The sequence below is a fragment of the Copadichromis virginalis genome, linkage group LG19 (assembly GCF_057382275.1).
Source record: "Copadichromis virginalis isolate Kocher_CV1m ecotype Utaka linkage group LG19, C_Virginalis_male_GT1.1, whole genome shotgun sequence".
Taxonomy (NCBI): Eukaryota; Metazoa; Chordata; class Actinopteri; order Cichliformes; family Cichlidae; genus Copadichromis; species Copadichromis virginalis.
The window spans coordinates 7710549-7732292 of NC_140636.1; the positions used below are offsets into that span (position 1 = coordinate 7710549).

General features: G+C 39.5%; 2 protein-coding genes across 2 annotated transcripts in view; one reads left to right on the forward strand and one right to left on the reverse strand.

The window, feature by feature from the left end:
- The window catches only part of sptbn5 (spectrin, beta, non-erythrocytic 5), a 65410-nt gene extending 45654 nt beyond the window's left edge, over positions 1–19756 (forward strand). The window contains exons 75-81 of the mRNA XM_085441031.1: positions 171–219; positions 296–364; positions 1071–1154; positions 2135–2226; positions 3259–3375; positions 17686–17882; positions 18363–19756. Coding sequence (XP_085297157.1) covers positions 171–219; positions 296–364; positions 1071–1154; positions 2135–2226; positions 3259–3375; positions 17686–17882; positions 18363–18517 — 763 coding nt within the window. The 3' untranslated portion in view covers positions 18518–19756. The remainder of the gene's footprint in view (positions 1–170; positions 220–295; positions 365–1070; positions 1155–2134; positions 2227–3258; positions 3376–17685; positions 17883–18362) is intronic.
- LOC146685493 (transcription factor 7-like 1-C) lies at positions 5910–7041 on the reverse strand. The gene is made up of 6 exons (XM_085442366.1): positions 7010–7041; positions 6850–6912; positions 6488–6644; positions 6227–6342; positions 6076–6118; positions 5910–5957 (listed from the first exon to the last, which is right to left on the reverse strand). The coding sequence occupies exons 1-6, from the start codon at positions 7039–7041 to the stop codon at positions 5910–5912; spliced, it is 459 nt and encodes a 152-aa protein (XP_085298492.1).
- Positions 19757–21744: the final 1988 nt, after the last annotated feature.

Consider the following 21744-nt stretch of genomic DNA (forward strand, 5'->3'; position numbering starts at 1 on the left):
TAAAAAAAAAAAAAATGTTACTGCAGTGGTTTCAGCTCATAGCAAGAAAATATATATTAATCATCCATGGGATCAGTATGCTGCGCTAAAGAAATTGCACACACATAATTATACAAAAAACATTAAAAAGTAAGTTAACTCATGGTTGACCTTATTCCCCCCTCTCCTAGACCTCAACAAAAGTCTTTAGATCTAGCAGAGGGGCAACCCGAACCTGAGGTATAAACTGTCTTATTCATTAAATTAATAAGCATCATCAACCACATGTTCTCACACCTGTCATACTTACTGCCAGGTCACACCTGGGGAGCCAATCAGAATGGAGGGCGTGTTGGAGATTAAGCTGAAACAAGGAGGAAACAAGGTGAGAGACATGTTACACATCTGTAACTGATGATATGATCTTTATAAAGATATCTAAAAACGAAATTTCATATTGGGCATGAACTCAACGTGCTTCTTTGTTTGATACATTTTTAATTTTATTTACACATCTCTATCAAACTGGATGGACAACCTGATGGAAAAGGAGCTATTCGGCTTCCCAGTTGGATTTTCCAATTTTTATGTCTTGGTGGTTGCTAACACAGTATGAAATCATGCTCTTTATAAGGTATCCAGTTGTGATTTTGTTGCTGTACTGAGTAGCTGCTTAACGGAGGAAGATGCTGTACTCAGGATTGTTTCTAAAGGCTAAAGAAAATAATGTAACATTATAGTGTTGCCCACTTAAAGTGAGAGGAGATAAGCAGAGTGAATTGCTCTGTTGTTTTCCTCGTACATCCACACCCTGAAGACTGCAGAAGCTGATACACATTGGTGTATTTTTAATGCCATTAGCCAGTAAAATGAAGGTCTTTTATTACTTTTTGAAACCTACTTTGAGTACCTGGATGATTTATGCCAGTTTTCTTTTTGCCACTCTACCCTTCCATTAGCACCGGTGGTTTGAGAGACACCAGTGGTGCTCCTTTTATTTCCTTTTATTCCCGAGAACCTTTTTGGGTTATGGCAGCCTGTTTGTTGTGCCCACTGTTGAAGCATTGGCTGAGGCTCCTCTTTTGTTGCAGGGTCTGGAGCACTGGGAGGAGGTCTTTGCTGTTCTGCAGGGAGAGACTCTCAGCCTGTTTAAAGACACAGCAGCTGCTGCACAGGTAGAGAACATTAAAAAGCCACTGCATCACTGACAGCACTGCCTACATGACATGACAGCAGTTTGGGTAAAAACAATTAAGTCCTGTCCTGAGTGCGTTTAGCACCATAGCAGATGGACATGTTTGATGGTATCATGTGTCCTTGACACAGTGATCCCATTTACCTAGGCTCCCCTGAGGCTGGGTTTGTATCTTCTCCCAAAATCAAACTGAGGATCTTTCTTTCTTTTAAGATGAATGTGTGAGTGTATCCTGAGAAATGACGGGAAAAAGAAACTCAACAAAAAACAGCATTTATTTGTTTAAAGAAAACATTAAAAAAAATAAAAAAAATAATAAATTCACACATTTCTTTTTCTAACGTATTCAACAATGAAGCAAATAAGGCCTTCCATTAATAGAGATTAATAGAGATGGCAGTCATGATTCTCTTTTTTTCTAATTCAGTCCTCATTTAGAATTTGAAAATCTCTTCATGCTCTGAATAGACGCCACCATAATCAATGCAGAAGCTAACTTTAAAGGTTTTCAAAATATTTTGGTAACTTGAACAAGGGTTTTTGACTTTTATCCAAATCTGGAGATTTTTATTTTTTCTTTCAAAGTGTTTTTAGCATGATCATCTTTATTGGAAACATTTTCATATATTAAATTCAACTTCCTTAACTTCAAGTTGCTTTCAAACAATTATGTTTATGCAATGAAATGAAATGTCTGTTGGAGTCAAACTCAAAATATTCCAAAATTCAAAGGAACTTGCTGCCAAGGCTGCTGTTTTTGTGTTCTTCAGACACAGAATAATTACTCGCAGTTGAGCGTAGGTCGTGTCTAATGCATACTCAGTGTGTTACGAAAAGGAAAATATTGCAGCTTATTTTTCTACAGGAAGGATTATAACCACAGTGTTCTCCATCTGCCTCTGCACGTTCACTAATAATCTCAGTGAGGTTACACTGTTTAACTCTGTTGTGCTTTCACAGAGGACATCTAGGTGGCCTCCTATCAACGTAGTTGGAGCAGTTTGCAGGGAGAATCGCTACTACAGAAGCAAGGAGAACACTTTCAGACTAATGTAAGAGCTGCACGCTTCATGAACAGTGTAAACACAAGCACAACACAACATTGGAGCATTGGAAAGTTGACTTTAATGTTGTTGCTAAAGTTAGAAATCACAGCTTCTCTATGCTGTATGACTGTCTGATGTATAGGACATTCTGAAACTTCATATTTACACTTAAAATTGGCTACTATATTTTTTGGACTAAAGGCGCACTTAAAATCCTTTAATTTTCTCAAAAATCGACAGTGCAGCTTATAATCTGGTGCGCCATATGTATGAAGTTGATGGTTGATTGTTAAAGCATTGCGGCTACCGTAATCAGGAGCCTCGAGGATCCCTTCCAACATAAATGAATACAGAATACTAAACAGCAGTGACTTTTGTAGGGTTACTGAAGTTGGACTAGCTGGTATATAATGATGTGCTACATGATCGGTAGTGACACAGCTATGTTAGCATAACATAAACACAGTGAAGCTGGAGGATGAACGCTAACTTTTTTCCACTCGATAAAAGTTAAGGTGAGGGTTCCTGATGGTTAGAGACAAATGCAGTTGCATGGCAGGATGCTGTAAACGGAAACCTCAAACTTCAGTCAGGAGAACTGAGATAATCCATCCACACTATGAGGTTAGTCATTAATATACTGCAACAACATGGGAACAGAGCAGCTGTGAGAGAATTCAACGTTAATGAATCAATGGTACGGAAGTGGAGGAAGCAAGAAGAATGAAATGAGTAAAGTTTGACTTATCTGACTGCTTTGTTTCACTTATTGCGCCTTATGTATAAAAGCAGACCAGATCATTGACAGTGCGCCTTATGGTCTGAAAAATACGGTATTTGTTTCTTAGCACTGTGAAACTATATTATAATTTTGAAAATTTGTGGCTCACCACTGATCTTTCAAATAAATTCTGCCCGTGCCATACTTTGGTCTCAATTATGCATTTCTTTACATCATTATATGCCGTATTTTCTTATGCAAAACATTCTTAGGAAGACTTATTTTTCTGTACTTGTGTTGTGCTTTCTCTCTCTCAGACTGGAGGATGGCAGTCAGTATGTATTTACAGCATCAAGCAAGGAGCTCCAGCTCATCTGGATGAAAAAGCTCCAGAACTGTCCAGAATCTGCCAGCAGTGACTCTGACGACTCTGGGTGAGCGCTCACTCATGGTTGATCAATTTTAATAGACCTAAGACAAAGCTCTCTCTCTTTTGGATCATAAGTGATTACTCAGTTCAACTGGAGAATGTGAAATATTTGAGCTTAAGCAAAAAAAAAAAATAAAATAAAATAAAATAAAAGTTGTGTATCTCAAGGTTGCAAATGAGAACTGAAAGAATTAAAAGGAAAGACACAAGTGTTAATGTCAAACATGTAACCTCATCATCTACTGAAACAAGACTAGTGATATAACCTAAAATCACTATCACTCAATATCAATAAAAGCTGGTGATAACAACATATTTTTGGTGTTATTACACAAACCTTTATACGAATTGTTCAGTGTATTCCTACTCAGATGGTCCTAGGACAAGCTAGGGTGCTTCACCTCCTCTTGGATCTGTTGTCATACTTTGGAAAGTCCAATCACTTTAATAACAATAACAGGTTGTTTAAAATCAGAGTAACATAGAAGGCCTGTCTGTTTCTATTTTTGTTTTGATAACACTTTAAAATTAAGCTTGTTGATAAGAGAGCAAAACAAAAACAAAAAACAGAGAACAAGCGTGAGCCGTGAAGAAAACATGACACAAACGAGGCTTTCAGGATCAGTCTTGTGATGTATGCCACTAAGTGGCTGGGGAACTCTATGTGGTTGCACATCGATGAGAGGGGTTGGCCCCCAGTGCAAGATGTACATCATGTATTTGGAGCTGCTACCTGCTTTTATACCTCTCGAGCCCTTTTGTCCTGTTCTGGTCCAGCATGTCCTGGTCAGCACCGGTGTTACAACAGTGGTTTCTTGCATAAACATGCAGGTCAGGACATGCTCCCATCCCCTGTTAAAGCTGCCTCGCTCTCTGTTGTTATGGTGCAACATTCATTCTCTCTTGCCTCTTGAGAGGGCAGCTCAGTTAAAGGTTTGCTTTCAACTATGGTGGCAATGATCAAAACTGTGAGGGCTTAATCTACAAGGGGTGTGTGTGTGCCTATGAATGGCAAGTGTAGGTGTGTTTTCTCTTTCCAGTGCTCTTTTACAAATGGAATGCAGCAGCCCTGTGAAGTCTCTGTGTCCTGTGATGTGCCACATAGTTTCATTAAACAGATTCAGGATGTTTGTCTGCTTTGCTGACAGCCAGGTATAAAGCTTTACATAAACAGATACACTGCCACTGGATTTTGGAGGCCATTTCCCTAGCATAAAGTACCAAAGGTCTCTCCTTGCCTCAGTGTGTGAGACCACATACCACCAGGGAATGGCAGCCTTATCTGTTCCATTTAAAAGGGTTTATATGTGACAAACCCAGAGGGTTCATATGAGAGGTTGACCCAAAAGCAGACTCAAGAGCTGACTTTTTGATCAGGCACCAAAACAAGGACTATCAGTACACACGTGCACACATACACACAAACACACGCCTGTGGAGAGATCTCTGGCAAGCAGTTGTGAAACAGAGGAAAGACTGAAATGGTAGAGGAAGGGTTTTTGTCGTATGAGAGCTGCAGGGCTGTTGAGGCTCTGCAGAAAAGGGTGGAACGTCAAGCTAATTAAGCAGTGAGCTAAGACCTTCTTCAATAGAGTGTATGAAGGTAGCCGTGGTTTGGGGGGTGCAGGACTGATCTGATTCTGGTGAGGACCAGTCTGCTTGAGGAGAGGAGGGCTGTAGAGGCTGTGCAAAGGGCCCAGGTTGGAGGTCGTTAAGTAGCGACATCATATTTTTTACAGTTTGGCTGAAGAAGGGAGGCGTTGGTTGGCATTCAGTGGGTGCAACAGAGGAGTCCAGCAATTTAGATGGAGAGGAGTTCTCCAGAGAAGCAGGGCTGTTCGGACTATATTTAGGAGTATTAGAACAGGAGAGTGTATCAGGCTGTGGAGTGACAGGGAGGATTGACCACATGTCATCCTGTCAGTGAAACCAATAGGCTCTTTTTGGTTTTTAAAGAATGTGTCAGGGGAGGCACATAATGTGGATAGAGAAGTATATACAGGAGAAGCAGGGTTGGTCTGATTTAACTGAGGACCAGTGAGTGGAGAGGAGGGCTGCTGGGATGGAGTCAAGCTGTTCCACCACTGACAGCAGTGCTTCATCAGTGTCACTGACAAAAGTGGCCTCTTTCTGGAGCTGAACGGGTGCAGCAGAGGAGACCAGTGATGCAGATGAGGCACCCCAACCGGTCGCAGCAGATGGCCGCCCCTCCCTGAGCCTGGTTCTGCCGGAGGTTTCTTCCTGTTAAAAGGGAGTTTTTCCTTCCCACTGTCGCCAAAGTGCATGCTCATAGGGGGTCATATGATTGTTGGGTTTTTCTCTGTACCTATGAAGCGCCTTTTGTTTCAATTGAATTGAAATCCATATGAGAAGCTGGGAGGACCGGATTTACTTGACACACAGGCGCATCAGCTGCTGTCTGTGTGTTCTGCAGCTGCACACACGCTGACTGCTGATCAGGAAGGTTGGTAACAGCTGGCTGCTCAAGAGGCTCCTTTGTAACTGAATAGGAAGAAGATGGCTGTGTCTGAGCTGGCGTCACACAAAGCCTCTTGGCCTGTTGATCTTCCTGTTTAGGTTCAGATGCTGCACAAACAAACACAAACAAAAACACAGTAAGTCTTCTTTCGTTAACAGATTTCCGTCTTCTTTTCATCACATTTCACATGAAAAAACGTCGTAATTCCCAGAAATCTCCTCTCACCTGTGCTCGAGGTGCGATTTCGTGTTCTCTTCCTCTTTTTGCCCTAAAAACAAAAATATGCGAATTTTCATCAGTTGATCCAAACTCTGTGCACTGGTTGTTTCATAATTCAGTGCAGTGATGGGCACATGTATGAACTGCATGTTAGCACTTTGGACATACGTAGTTTTCTTTGGTGGACCAGTCTGGATGCTCTGTGGCGTGACGGCATCTCTCGCTTTCAGCCTGATCAAAATATTTCGCTTGTTCTTTTGAGAGAGACCTCCACTGAAGACAGACAATCATGAGAACCCACTGTCAGCATAGATAAATACTCAGCTACACTGTTACTACAGGGCAGCTGGCACACATGCACAAACATGAGCATAAAGCATTAACAGATGCATAAATACATGCAGAGTTACACACTTACCCTCTTTGCCACAGCTGCATTTACGGCTGCACTGGCAGTTATATTCAGTTCCACCATCACCTTTGGCCTCTGCTCCTTCAGGTAAAGCATGAAGGCGTTTGGTGGCTTCTTTATGTACAGCCGGTCCGCATCCTGTTGGGCTTCACATTTCCTTTTTCTACAGGAATAAAACACAGAGTCAGTGCACATGTTAGCATTGTGTACAGCTGTGAGCAAAGTAGTTTAAAAACATGAGTAAAGCTGTGAAACTGAATGTAAGGAGGCACCATTAAAGGAAGTTGATTACAGTAATGCAAGCAAACATCTGCAGAAAAAAGACTGATATCTGGAGATAACTGACACAAAGCACCACAGAAACTTACTTTGGAGTGGAGGTGTTGGATGGGGGAGCAGGACGGACAAAATCCCAGACTGGAACACCGTGCCTACACAGATGCAGAGACGGATACGAGATAGCAGAGTTTATGAAGATACAGATGTTCAGCAGCTGTGTACACTGGTGTGTTTGTGTGTTTTACGTACAGTTCTCCAGCAGGATGCAGGTACTGGATCATGTTTTCTGGAATCCCGAGCACATTACGCTTGAAACACACAAAACACACAACAGATGATGAGAAAAGCTGGAATGCTATGATCTATCCACTCGGTGTAGGAAGTGATCAGTGGGAGGAGAAGATGTGCATAAAACTACGTTCATATATAGCTGGACTTTGATCTCCTGCGTTATTCTTTGGAATTATGTTTCACTGGCAGCGACTAAGTTTACTGTTCAGCAAAGCTTCACACCACATTTATACAAAGGTGAAATACAAGGAAGCTGAGAGCAGAGTGATGAGTCCAACACTTTTAAACATCTTTATCAATAAAACTTCAATGAGACCTGTCACTACCTCTGGGTGTCTCAGCTGTCCCTGGCTGACTGTAGAGGTGAGCTGGTGCTGAGACCATGAGTGGAACCAGCTGCTGAGTCACAGGAGGAGCTGGTTCTGGGAGGATGTTGCTAAAGAATCCTCCAGTCTGAGGATCTGATGCTGGCTGAGGGGGAGCAGGTGTCCCAGAGGGTAGGATGTTTGCCCCAGAATGCCAACTTCAGGAGTGGAAGGCGCTTCTTCTGACTGCATTGTCTCTGAAATATGATTGTTTTCGTCCCTGAGGTCCATTTTAGAGACAGACGGGTTGAGGGGGTCGCTCAGAAGAATGACAACTTCTTCTCTCCGGGATCCTGTGGCACACATTCATAAAAGTGTTATATTTAAGTGTTATATTTGTAAAATAATTCAAACCAAACTGAGAAATACAAAAAAACTAACAAACTAATTAATACTTCAAACGATGCTAACCTCAAACTTTGTTAACTCTCATTACTTCGCTGCATTTATATAACAGCAATTGTTCTTACTTTGTAACAAACAGTTTAAAAAGATAATGCACTGTTTCACAATTACAGTTATATATAATATAATGAACAGGTTTCAGTTGTTTACCAAAAAAATGTAAATATCATATATATGTATATACAAGAATCTGCAATTCAACAACACTAACAAGGTACATGAGGACTTGGAATTAGATTTTTAAAAAATACATTTGCTGACTGACGGGTTTTAATTTTGCATCAGCTTAGCCAGTTACAACATTAAAATAATGACTTTTCTGATTTAAAACCTGATTAAGCTGACCTGTACTGCAGAAGGAAATAAAAAAAACTGTAGAAACAAGTTGCTCTGCAGATTCAAGTTTTACAGGCATTCGTGTTATGAATTAATACAATATGATGCATTGTTGAGATGAATTCACCCCAAAGTTTGATTAAAATGTAACAAGAATGTGCTGTATGAAGGCAGTTACTGCCTACAGGTTTATTTAAATACTGCAGATATATTTTAAAGTACATTTTTCTGATAATACCATTGCAGTTTTCATTTAAATTTTAATTCGATACTTGTTTTTTTTTTTTTTTTTACACGATGTGAATTACTTAGGCTACGTTCACACTGCAGGTCTTAATGCTCAATTCCGATTTTTTGATCAAATCGGACTTTTGAAGTTATTGAAGGAAACAGCTGTCGGATGTTGCTTTACACTGTAAAAAAGAATTCTGTACAAAAACAGTAATGTGTGTTTTTTTTTTTAACGGAAGTTGAAAGACTTTCCTGTAAATGGTACAACGGAAAAATCGTCTTATTCTTAGTCACAATATATTTTCTGTGTCATTAATGGATTTTTTCTGTGAATAGAAAAACTGAAAATTCTGTTTCTATTACTATTTACAGTCACTTCTTTTAACTTTAACCCATTAAATGTACGTTTTTATATCCTTAACCATACATTTCTATACAATTACACCATTATACACCATTTGCTTGTAAATTAAAACTTCTTAAAATGATCTGTGCACAAGTAGTACACAACAACATTGGTACATTTAATGCTAAATATTCTTTTATTTTATTTTATATTGCTTGTTCTGATGAAGACTTTTAAACTGTCAACAGCAGCTAAGTGAATAAGGATTTGTGTCCATGAACCCTCAGCATTGACAACACTTAAATGCCATAGTTCAAAATCCTCAATCCACACCTTTTGTCCCCTGTGTTCAAAATGCTCTTAGCTGTTAAAGTAGAGGAGAAAAGTTTGACATATTTCACAGCCATTACATGTTCTCTCAAAAAGAGGGCACAGTTACTTCCCAAGCAAAAACCTCTGCTTGTGCTCACAAACCCTAAATCGCAACAAATTAGACAATAATAAGACAAGTGACTACAAAATGACACCGGAGGTTGGTGAAGAGCAAGCATGAAGTGAGAAATTGTGTGCACACTTTCTAGTGATACCTTCATTTACCTGTGTGATAAAGTCCTGAATGTAGCGTGGTAGTCCATTAAATTCCATCTGAGCTTTAAAGATCAATTTATTCTGAGGAAAAAAAGAAAAGAAAAGAAGTTTTAAGATGTTCATTTTTTGTTGCTATTGTTTACATTTAAGATTAAAAAAAGGAATAAAAATACAAAGTTTAGTATTAGGTGGAAAATGACTTGAAATAAACTGAACTTGTACACCTACCATTGAAAGCCAGCAAGAAAGAACAGAGTTTTGGTTTTGTTTAGATCTGCTGTGGATTATCATTATTAATTTTCCTAAAATAAATGTAGAGTTGCAAACACATAACAGCATTCCGTTGCAATATAAGCAGTTTATAATTAAAGTAACACGCAAACCTTCACAAACTAAATCAATCACAACATTAAACTCACCTTGTTTTTGTAGACAAGGTGATCAGGCTTTTTGATCCTCTCCTGAGACCAGCTGCACTGCACCATCAGCATCTTATATCTTCCTTTTTCACTCAGTAAAGTGTTTCCTTTTGTTGGCTCTGCACGTGCAAGTGTGTGATCACAGGTGAAATAAGGGATATTTTTCCATTGCAGGTTTAGAGTGTTTCATTTAGTGATAGCTGTTGATCCACTTTTCAAATAATCTCTAAGGATCTGAATTTTTAAGAAAGACACAAATGTCCCTGCTTATTATTAGCTTGATATAGACATAACAATTTACAATATGTCAGCAGCATCCCCACATGGCATATAACACCCCTGCAGACCAGCACTGCGCCTATATTATACTTTAGTCAACATATAGTTATAATTTAACTACAATTAGCTCAATGGGGTCACAAAAATTTCCCACATACTTGAAATGATCTACTCAGCATTACAAAAATTACATTTTCAAGAGAAGTTGGAGTAAAAATGTGTTTACAGGAAAAATGTGTCTGTCTACAAATATTAACTAAACATTTTATGTGCTACAAAATGGACATAATGATAAATGTGCTGAGGTGAAACTAAACTTTCAATAATATCACCACTATAGTTTGTTAACCAGGGGCGATTCTAGGATCAGAGCTTTGGGGGTGCTGAGCACCCAGAGAGCTGCCCAGCCAGCCAAGATACACTTTACTCGTCACAATGAGACTTCTTCCCTGTCTCTTTCGGTCCCTGCATCCTCCCTGTCCTCATCGTCTGTTGTCTTCGTCTCCTTTATCAGTCATCACAGTTTTACCCTCTCTGTGCAAGTCTGCAAATTTCTTTATTAAATCATAAGATTCTTAAATTCATCAAGTCTCTCTGTGCCTGGGTCCTCGTCACAAAACATGACATCACTGTTTTGTACATTTTAACACAATTGAATCCCACATTTGTGAAAGAAAAGCAAAACACTTTTTTGAAAAGTCTACAACAAAACCATCAAATCTGATAAAGGTTATTTAAATGCTGCAAAAGAAGAATGGATTGGAATAAAAAAAAATACATATCCTAACCTTAATTACTGCGGGAGAATAATGAATGATGCTCATAGTGAGTAAGAAGTAAACTGAGTGCATTTTTTGGACAGAGATTAACTTTTAATGTGTTTGTATAATATAATACAGATACATAAAAAACACTCCCGAAACAGAATAAATTCTTACAAATACATTATTACAAAATATTAATAAAAACCTATAAAAATGGAGGCAACTTTGCCTGTGGTAGAATGTATACAATGTATGAAAAAATCTTTACTGCAGATACTAATTTTGTGTTGTAAGATTTCATGCTTTGGTACTTGAGAGAGCTTGACTTTTTTATCAGGTGGTACACACTGTAAAACGTTTGAGAAACACTGTATGTGTGATTAAGATTAAGGAACTGACCTCCCAGCCCATTATTCCGTCAGTGGGCTGGTTTCAGTCATTATGCTAATGTACTGTTTATAAGGTTGGGGAAACCTGCAGTCAGCTGAGACTGAAGAAGTCACTTGGATGGGTGACGAAACGTTTCTCCCACAAAACACTACGTCCAGATGAACAGAATCGACTTTTGGAGAAGTGTATGTGTGCTTTTGGAAAACATTTAAAGCTGCTGTACAGAATCTTTGAAACAAGCTTAAAACATTTTTAGAATATAAACAGAGCATCTGCTTCTCTTTGCAGCTCCTCACTCCACCAGGGCTGTTTGGCTCTTTCTGATAGTGTGCAAATGTGATGTACGTATTGCGGCAGTCATACAGACAACTGGACGGTCCAAAAGTTGGCCGACCTATTACTGGCTGAGGTTTTAGTAGAGTTTTGGCTGAACCACATAAAAATATATCATTAATTTTAATCTCCCCAATCCATTACAATGTTATGTCGGAATGTTGTTAAAGAGGGTCAAAAATGTTTCAACCCAGTTTGTTTTGCAGATTCTGTACAGCAGCTTTAATATAGAACCAAAATACATCAGTGACCTCCTGACCCAGTATGAACCTTCCAGATCCCTCAGGTCATCTGGATCTGGTCTTTTATCAGTTCCCAGAGTCAGAACCAGACACGGAGAAGCTGCATTCAGCTTTTATGCTCCTTATATCTGGAACAAACTCCCAGAAAGCCTCAGATCAGCTGAAACACTCAGTTTATTTAAATCCAGGTTGAAGACTCACCTGTTCTCAGCTGCATTTGAATAAAGCACCAAATCCACACTTTTAAGCTTAAATTTCAAAACTAACATTTTAACTACTGATTTTATCTACTGTTCTGATTTTATCTGTTTTGATTTTATATACTGTTTTGTTTGTTTGTTTGTTAATTAGTTAGTTAGTTTGTTTGCTTGTTTTAATCAATTTTAAATCATGCTTTTTATTTGTTTTTGTTTCTAATGTCTCTGTAAAGCGCTTTGAATCACCTTGTTGTTGAATTGTGCTATACAAATAAACTTGCCTTGCCTTGCCTAGGGAGGACACAACTTCCAGATTGTGTGAGTAAAATCAGGTTTTTTCTCTTTGTCAGTTTAACAGTTTCTGTTGTGCCCGTCACTGTTCCCTGTCTGTTTTCTTACCTGGTTCTTCCTGGCCTTGTACTTTCTCTTCACGTTCCCCTCTTTCTTCTCTTTGGACTGACAATCATACACAAATAGATTGTATTCAATTAGATGCAAAAATTACATTATTATATAAAAAAAACTATTAAGATCACTAATAAAAAGTCCTCTCTCAGTGTACTTTCAACCGAAAGGCAAATAACCAAACCACATGAACATCTAATAAAAGATATAAACATTAAAACACTGATCCAACATTATTCTTGATTAACGGATCATTTGATTTTACACTTGTACCTGAATGTGGCTCCTTTTTTTGAAAAAACTTCCTTATATCCATTATGAACTTGGCTGTCTCTGTACACACACACACACACACACACACAACAGGAGTTATAAGGTTAATGGGCATTCAGTCAGTTAGCTAGTTAGTATCCATTTCAAACAGGACAGTGGTAACAACAGTAGGCTGCATTCAATTATAAGTTTTAGATTTTAAATAAGCTGTATAAATTTTCAATGGGAGCAACAGGACGGTCAAATGTCGCTGATTTTACTACAGAGCAGGACGGATTATAGGGTAGCAAACATCATTGGAAAACACGTTTTCAACACTGCAGGTTACCTGGTGTAATGTTTTTCAGCTAAAAAGAAACATGGCCTGACTCCTACCTAACTATATAAAAAGTAACTTAGGGTTAAATGCAGCTAATATGTCCTGTTTTAAGCCAGGCACTTACCCCTCCGCTCCGCTGCGTCTCAGCCACCATCGCTCTGGCAGAAAGGGTGCTAGAGCCAGAGCAGGGGAAAAACGAGCTGTAACAACAAAGTTCTGTATGCTTTTTATATTTTTAGTAGTGTGTCACACAAACAGCAAATATTGTCAAAAAAGTAAGACATCTTTGGGGGTGCTTTGATTCAATCGCCCCTGCTGTTAACTATCAAATTAGTCTATGCTGGTCAGCTAGCTAAAAGTTTTTATGTTAGCAGCCTAAATCACAGGCTAACATTAGCATTTGTTAGCCAGTCAGGATGGTCTGAGGCTAAAACTAGAGTTAGTGTAACTTTGCCTGAAACCCTTTAAAGTCTTCAGTAGAGGCAACTGTAAAACATAGTTAGCTGTCATGTTAAATTTAAATAATAATCTAAATAATATGCAAATGTACTGTTTATAAGATTGGGGAAACCTGCAGTCAGCTGAGACTGAAAAAGTCACCTGGATGAGTGACGAAACGTTTCTCCCACTGAAAACGCTACGTCCAGATGAACAGAATCAACTTTTGGAGATTTACTTACCTGAATGATTGAGAATGCATCAAGACGATGACAGGGAAACTATTTCAATTCAGTTCAATTTTAATTATATAGCACCAAGTCACAACAACAGCTTTATATTCTAAGGTAAAGCCTCTACGATAATAGAGGGACAATGCCCTGTAAGCAAGCACTTGGCAACAGTTCTCCCTTTTAACAGGGAGAAACCTCCAGGAGCACCGGGCTCAAGGAGGGGTGGCAATTTCATGGGTTGGGAGTGAGCATTGGAAGACAGGACTAAAGACTAAATTGATCAGACTAAAACATACTCTTTGTGCTATCTGTCCACCTTCCTGGCTTGAGAACAGTAAAATATTACCTCTAATATACTTGATAATAGATATCTGAGATTCTATAGATTCTATATTCTGTAAATCACAGGTTTGTGCTAAATGTCTGTTTGTGTTGAGGACCAGGTATTGCTGAAAAAAATCAGTTCATGAGCTCCAAAGTGCTGGTGTACTTCTTCATTTTTCATAAAGTAAATTAAAAATATAACTTGTCCAGCTCCAGATGGACACCCTGTCAGAGACAATAGCACTTTCCTATGGCACTTAATTAAAAGCAGCTTTCAGCGACAATAGCCAACTGTGGCCACAAGATGGTAGTAATGTAAATGCTAGGTGCACATATTAATGAACATGCAAGGAACTTTATGACAGTGCTGTCTGAGCTGAAAGGAGAGAGATCGCTTTACTTTGGTACATTTTTATTGAAGTCTATTTTTAGATTTGACAGGGCAAAGATTCAGTTATTACAGACCTCCAAACCTCTTGTGATCTTCAGGTTGGCTCAAGTATGTAGCGAGCTTCACCTAATATGCTTCCATGGCCAAGCAGCTTTATCCAAACCTTACATGGTAAAATGGTCTGTATTTGTATAGCGCTTTACTTGGTCCTAAGGACCCCAAAGCGCTTTACACTATACGCAATCATCCACCCATTCACACACACATTCACACACTGGTGATGGCAAGCTACAATGTAGCCACAGCCACCCTGGGGCGCACTGACAGAGGCGAGCACCAAGCACAACACAAAGTGTCAGATGCACTGGTGTAAAGCACCTCTATCGGTCTCTGAAGCAGTGGAATACCTGATCTCTTCTCTGTCTGGTATGACAGTGTGAGCCGGAAGAACTGCACATGTCTGACAGCATTTTGCCGTGTGTGACCTTTCCTCAACCTCGTGGAAAGCCTTCACAGCAGAGTTCACAGCTGCAAAGTGTGACCTGACATCATATGAAACCCTATGGATCACACAAGTTCATATGTACTACTATGTACATATGATTTGGGGATATATAAATAAAACTGAATTAAATTGAAATGAAATTGAATATGCGTGTAAAGGCAGATGAGTGATTACTTTTGGCAATATAGTAAATGTCACCTGCCTTAATAGCGAGGTATTTTCAGCCAGGACATGCAGTGGCATGAGTAAGTAGTGATGTGACCAGCTAAGGATTCAAATAGTTGTAATAGTGAATAAACTGTCTTAATTAAAGTATATACATCAAGATAATGATAATATTAACAAACATATGAAACAACAAAGTCTTCATTCAGATGACATTAAATCATCCCGTAGTTATCCTGCTATGAGCTTATTACAGTGTTCTGTTGAATAAATAGGATTTTCTCTCTGATATTAAAAGGAAAGCTGTGCCTCATAATAGTTTGAGGTACATTTATTTAAAATTAACAAAGTATTATTTAAAAACTATTTATTTTAGCTGTGTAAGCAGCCATAACATTTCTGCTTTGGTCCTGTGAATTCTGTTATTAAATTAAGTTGCTGGAATGGACAGAGTCCCTAATACAAAGCATTACAGGCATGGTTTTTGGGGTCAGAGAGGACGGTTGTCAGTCACACGTGTTTGATGGAGTTTCAGGCTGGAATGGTTTCCTTCAAACTGTGTAAGATAATTTGACTTTGACTTTCACATCTACCTATTCACACTGTGCACTGTGGGGACACTGGGCACCTCTGAGATGGGTGAGAGGCCAAAGAAATGAAACTCCCCACCAACAGGATTTTTCTTTAATGAGATACTTGGACAAGGTGAATTACATTCAGCGGGCACACAATAGTGGAAAAACACACGGTGGCACAGGACACAGCTATGGCTCTATTCAGCCGTCATGCATTGCATCTGCTTTCGTTTGCTGCATGGTGATGAAATATGGAGCACTGCAGTGACTGCATGACTACAGCAGTCACAAAATACACTGACGAAGGGATTTCTGTGGGACAGATTGAGTACGTTTATTTAACAGGTACAGAAATTGACATGTAAAAAGGAAATGCTGTGGTTTTCACAGCAGTTAGTGGTGGGGTTATTTGTTGAGGAACTGAATGCTAAAGTCCTGAGCTCAGACTGGGATTGTTGTTTTGAACTGTGGACTAACCAAAGACTATTTTAAAAGATCTGGATGTAGTCTTTGGTCTAGATCGTAAATCCTATTGAATAACAATTCTTTACAATTCAATATCTGTAGATATTGTCCTCGTGTTCTGAGATCCATCTGCTTACTCCTTTCCAGCCTTATCCTCTTTTCTAATATGGCCACGTCTTTCCCCAAAAAACATGATAGTAACAGCCCAAATGCCAGACTTGAGGCTTCATAATGGTAGTCCACAAAGGAAGGATTGTGGCATGGAAACTGTGTGCTTGCTGGATAACAAGATATAGCTTTTAAATTAAATAAACTTGGGTTTTTGTTAATGCTGATTTGTTTTCCTAGTATTTGCCTGCTTCAAGGCTTTGTGTTAAGCTAGAGTGACCATGTAATATCCTAGTCCTGTCAGCCAAAAATTCACAGGATTTCTAGAGCATTCACAGGATTCCAAAACTAGATGTAATAAAAATGTAATGCATTATATAGTATATAATTGAGGCATAACATACTCAAAGTATAGGCAGTACAAGCACAAGCACTGGCTGGCGCCTCTCAGCAGGCTTTCAGAAGTTAGTCAGGTGGAAAGAGAAGAAGGAATTGAGTCTTCTAAGGGAGCGAAGCCTTAAAGAGACAGGTTGTTTCAGAGGATGAACCAGGGGCTGACTGTAGGGCTAGTCAATGATAAATAAGGAAGTAAGGATTTTTTTTTACCTGTCAGCCTGAAAGGCTTATGGGGATATTGTTCGTACCCTGCTGGGCGGCCAGGCAGCTATAGGCGAGAGGTGTGGATAATTCAAGAATGACGTGATATAGGATTTTCAACTTATCATAGGTGCATCTACTCAAAGTCTGACCTTCAATTTATTTGAGTTGGGTTTTTTTAAAAATCTAGCACCAAATCACAATAACAGTCACTTTTATATGTACCCTACCATAATACAGAGAAAAGCCCAACAATCAATGACCCCTGTGAGCAAGCGTGTGGTGATGGTGTTAAGAAAAATTTAACAGGAAGAAACCTCTGGCAGAACCCGGCTCAGGGAGAAGCAGCCATCTGCTGTGACCAGTTGGGGGGTGATGGGAAGGAGACAGGACAAGAGGCATGCTGTGGAAGAGAGCCAGAGATTATTAATAACTAATGATTAAATGCAGAGTGACTTCTAAACACATAGTGAGTGAAAAAAAATGTGAGTCAAGAAAAAACCTCCACCTGACCTCAAAAACTTGACCTGAAAGTCATATGTCAAGGTTTCGGAAAATCTTGTGAACAAGGTAACGCCACCTAGGATTGTCAAACTGCTACTGAAAAGCTTGCATGAGTTTAAATATCCTCTAGCAAGATTGTCTAAAAGTTTTTATGAATGCAATAACTCAAGACATCACCTAGGAATTGTACATTTTTACCATATATGAGGCTGAGGGGTAGCACTGGTGGCCACCAGTATTTTTTTTTTGAGTGGCCTCGCAAGTAGAGACAGAAATGACTGTAATAGTTAGCCCTTTAAGTAGAAAGCTTGTATCTCAGATCTCCCCCTGAATGTTGCCAAAGACTAGTTTGAGAATCATGTAAAACAGTTACTCAGAGTCGCATGGAAGGGGTATAATAGATACACTAAAATTAAAGATGACTTGTTGCTACTCAGGAGAGCGTCATCTGTCAACCTCAGTTTGGAGAAGCTGGCTGAGTCTCCAGATGATTCCTCATCAACCAAACCTCTCAGCAGGAGAGCTGAGAGCCTGGAGAGACAGTTATCCTCAGAGGGCCAACCTCCACCCAAACCTCCCCATACCTACTACAGCAGACATAACTATCCTGATGGAGGGGAGGTCAGGACGGCAGGTGAGACGTCACAGCAAATTTAACTGGTTTTCAAACTTGTCTCAGTCAAGTTTCAGCTTCTGTCCCATGAGGGCCAAGAAAAAGGATAGACTGCTGTAAAATGTGCATTTAGAACCATGTTATGTTAGGCAAGTGTTACACCAGTGCCAGCTTATGTGCACACTGACTTTCACAGGATTTATTTGCACATCACTGCAGAAAACATACCTTAACGTTTGTTCCACATGGTTACACACTGTTTCAAGGATGGAGTTCATTTCCAGATATTGTTAATGCACGCATATTACAGGTTTCAAATGGAAATGCAACCTTGGAGTCAGAGTTGCTGAAGATTTTATCAACGCAAACTCCTTTTTTTCATTTTGTCAATCATTTGGATTTGTAATCCATGCATTACTATAGTTTTTAACGAAGCACTGAACAGCGCTTAGATGACTTCTATGTCAATAATTGGCCTGATTGTGACTTGATGCACTGCAGATCCACAGAGTCTCCAAAGCCAGCCGTCAGTGCCTCCTCCTGCTTCTCCTGACCCCCAGGACCCGCCAGCTGTGAGCCCCCAAGTAATAGAGGACCCTGTGAACAAAGACAAGCCAAAAATGAACGTCTTCAGAAAGTTTTTTTCTAAGAAGTAACACTTTGGTTTCCATCCATAAATCTTGTGATGCTGTCCATCTCAGTCTCGTTTCAGATTTGGAATATTTTTGTTACCATCAACAATAAGGATACAAAGTCTTGACATGACTCTGCATGAAGTTTCATAGAAATCACATCATATACCAAATACAGATTTTCTTTTACAAGTACCTCCAGCAAATGAAAGGAGGTTATGCCCAGCACAGACGAAATGATAAAGTAACGGCTCATACCACTACTAGATTTGTGATTGGCTGCTTATTTTCCATATTTGCTGATTATCTGCTAGCAGCTGTGCAACCCACCTCCAGCCCAGCTCCTCTTTTTCATATTGTCTGACTTAATCTGTGCTTCTCTGTACTGTACTGGGTCTTACTGCTGTTCTCCCTGTCTCTGTCATTCTGTGTATACACATGGAAAGGTAACGTAAATAACTGCAAATGAAAATACCATAATCTTCTTTTACTATAGAAGTTCTAACTAAAGTAGCAATCAAGTACAAAAAAAACCCCAGCAAAAAAAAAAAAAAAACTCCTTAAGAGATTTTTGGAGAAGCACTTTATGCCATGGCCACAGTAAGGAAGGATTTGAAGCAGCCAGCAGGTCAGCAGTTCTACAGACAGATGTTAATGATGTGTTTACATCACCTCTAATGAGAATCTGCTCTCGGCCTGATCCCAAACAGTTTAAAGTGACTCCATGTGAAGACTTTGACTGCACGACATGATCACTACTTTATCAAAATTGACACTTGCTCTCATACAGAATGATTGACAGCAAATCAATTCAAGCAAATTTGTCACATTTAACTGGAGAAAAGATTCGCGAAGATATCGTTCAGCAGAGATGACGCTCTGCATTTTCACACAAAGAACTTTGGCTAATGATTCAACTCCATTTATTTATTAATGAGCAACAAATCCAAACATCTCCAGTCTCATTTTCTCCTCCATTCAATCAGATCAATAAGTGAATCAATAAAAATAATGAGTCAGATTGAAACTTGAAGAAATCATTTGGCAAAAGAAATTAAACTCAGTTGAAGTGTTAAAGTGAGAGTCATTCAATAAAACTGAATCAAAAACGTGATGTAACTTCATCATTTATCTGTATCTGTTTCTGCAGATCAGACTTCGACAATGTTACTTATCTTTTTCTGTATTTGTTTGATTGCTCTAAGATTGTTTATTGATGTGTTTGAATTGCTTTAATAAAATGTATCCATGTTTCATTATCAACCATTATTGAGCTCTTTCTCTCACTGGAACTATGGTAACGATTGGCCACATGTTAAAACTTCATCAGTGTGTTGACTCACAGCACCAGTATGTTCACATGTTCAAAGGTCATCTGCCTGGACTTCAAGGGTCACGCAGAGAACATTTGACCATCCTCATCTTAGATTTGAACTCTGTGGCACTGGATTTTGGTGTTAAAGGAGGCAATTTGACTTTACTGAACACCATTTTAAATATCCAAATACTTAAATATCTAAAAAGAAAATGATTATTGCTAAATGTCATGCACCAACCTTTGGGACTGAGAATTAAGCTATTGATGATGTGCCAAAATCTCCACTGGCTGTTTGAGGCTGTCTCCAAAAGCAGTGGGAATGACAACATCTCAGCCACAAAGTGGTTGCCAGAGTAAAACCACAGAGCATGAGCATGCTGAAGCAAATTAATTCTTCAAAATTGCCAATGTTCTGAAAATGTGATCACTACAGACCTCCAAACTTCATGTAGCCTTCAGATTAGCTCAAGAACAGTGTATAAAGAGCTTCGTGAAATGTATTTCCGCTGCAACCAAGCATTATGCAAAGAGTCAGATGAAGTAGTGTAAAGCAAACTGCCACTGGACTCTAGAGCAGTGGAGACGTGGTCTGTGGAGTGACGAATCACGCTTCTCTGTCTGGCAATCGGATGGACGAATCTAGGATGGCGGTTGCCAGAAGAACTGCACATGTCTGACTGCATAGTGCCCTGTGTGATGTTTGTGGAGGTGGTGGTATGGGTGTTTGAGCTGGGCTTAGCCCCTTGCATACCAAAACACTTTGGACAACTTCATGCTCCCAACTTTGTGGTGATGGTTTTGGGATGGCCCCTTCCTGTTCCAACATAACTGTGCACCAGTGCACAAAGCCAGGTCCATAAAGACATGGATGAGCGAGTTTGGTGTGGAAGAGTTGAAGTTGTTGTAGCTGCAAAGGTGGCTGACATCATATTAAACCCCAATAGATTAAGAGTGAAATGTCCCTCAAGTTCCTATGCATGTGAAGACAGACGAGCAAAAACTTGCTTACGTTTTTCTGAATTCTGTTATTTTAGATATGTTACTAAATAGCCAACATCTGTTATGAGTTATTCGGAGCACATTAGTTGATAATATCATTTAAATTTAGTTCCTATTGGCTTCAAAAAACTGACAGCAGGTAAAACATTAACTGAGAAGCTGAAGCCTTTATATGTCAAGTCACATATGAATGTAGTCCCAAAATGTACATTTTAGGTTAAACATTTTTCATCAAGTATTTCCACCACATTTTTGATAAAATATGACAAAATCAGTAGTAGCAGTACTTTATTTGCCAAAACTAAAAGTTTGTGCTTTTTTCCTAGAAGTAGGTGAAATGATCGTTTCAATTCAATTCAATTCAATTTTATTTATATAGCGCCAAATCACAACAAAAGTCGCCTCAAGGCGCTTCATAGATACAGAGAAAAACCCGGTTCACTCTGGCACAGCTGGCTGCCGGCAGAGCCGGCGGGCACGCCGGTGCAGCCCCCTCTAGCTTCTGCTCGGTGGCTACTGGGTGACGCCTCGTCTGGGGATCCTCAGCCCTTCCCATGAGGGTGGCACGGATGCCCCTCCGGTGGTCCTCCTTGGGCTCTCGCACTCTGGATGTCTGGGGCCTGGATCTCCTCCATGCCTGCTTCATGCCCTGGGGGACAGGGCTATGGCTCTCTACATCCTCTTGCAGACCATTACATGTGGAAACCATTTGAATACAAGCGCGCTGATCCACACAGGTGTGCACACGGGTGTTCACTATTCGTAGACTTAAATTACACCTTTCTTGGCTGCTACTTCAAAGCACATTGTGCGCTGTCTGTCCTGCGTGCTGCACAACAACACTGAATATTTAGTATTTACTGCTGTTTACACTTAGCTAGATTAATGCGATGGTGTTGTGTTTAGTATGTTGCTTTGGTTTTTTTTTTGCTTG

Excerpts from the sequence above, each read along its gene's own strand:
- LOC146685493 (XM_085442366.1), bottom strand. The coding sequence starts at position 7,041 with ATGATCCAGTACCTGCATCCTGCTGGAGAACT. Across the intron at positions 6,913-7,009 it reads CTGCATCCTGCTGGAGAACT|GCACGGTGTTCCAGTCTGGG; the intron begins GTACGTAAAACA and ends GCATCTGTGTAG. Across the intron at positions 6,119-6,226 it reads GAAAACTACGTATGTCCAAA|GGCAAAAAGAGGAAGAGAAC; the intron begins GTGCTAACATGC and ends TTTTGTTTTTAG.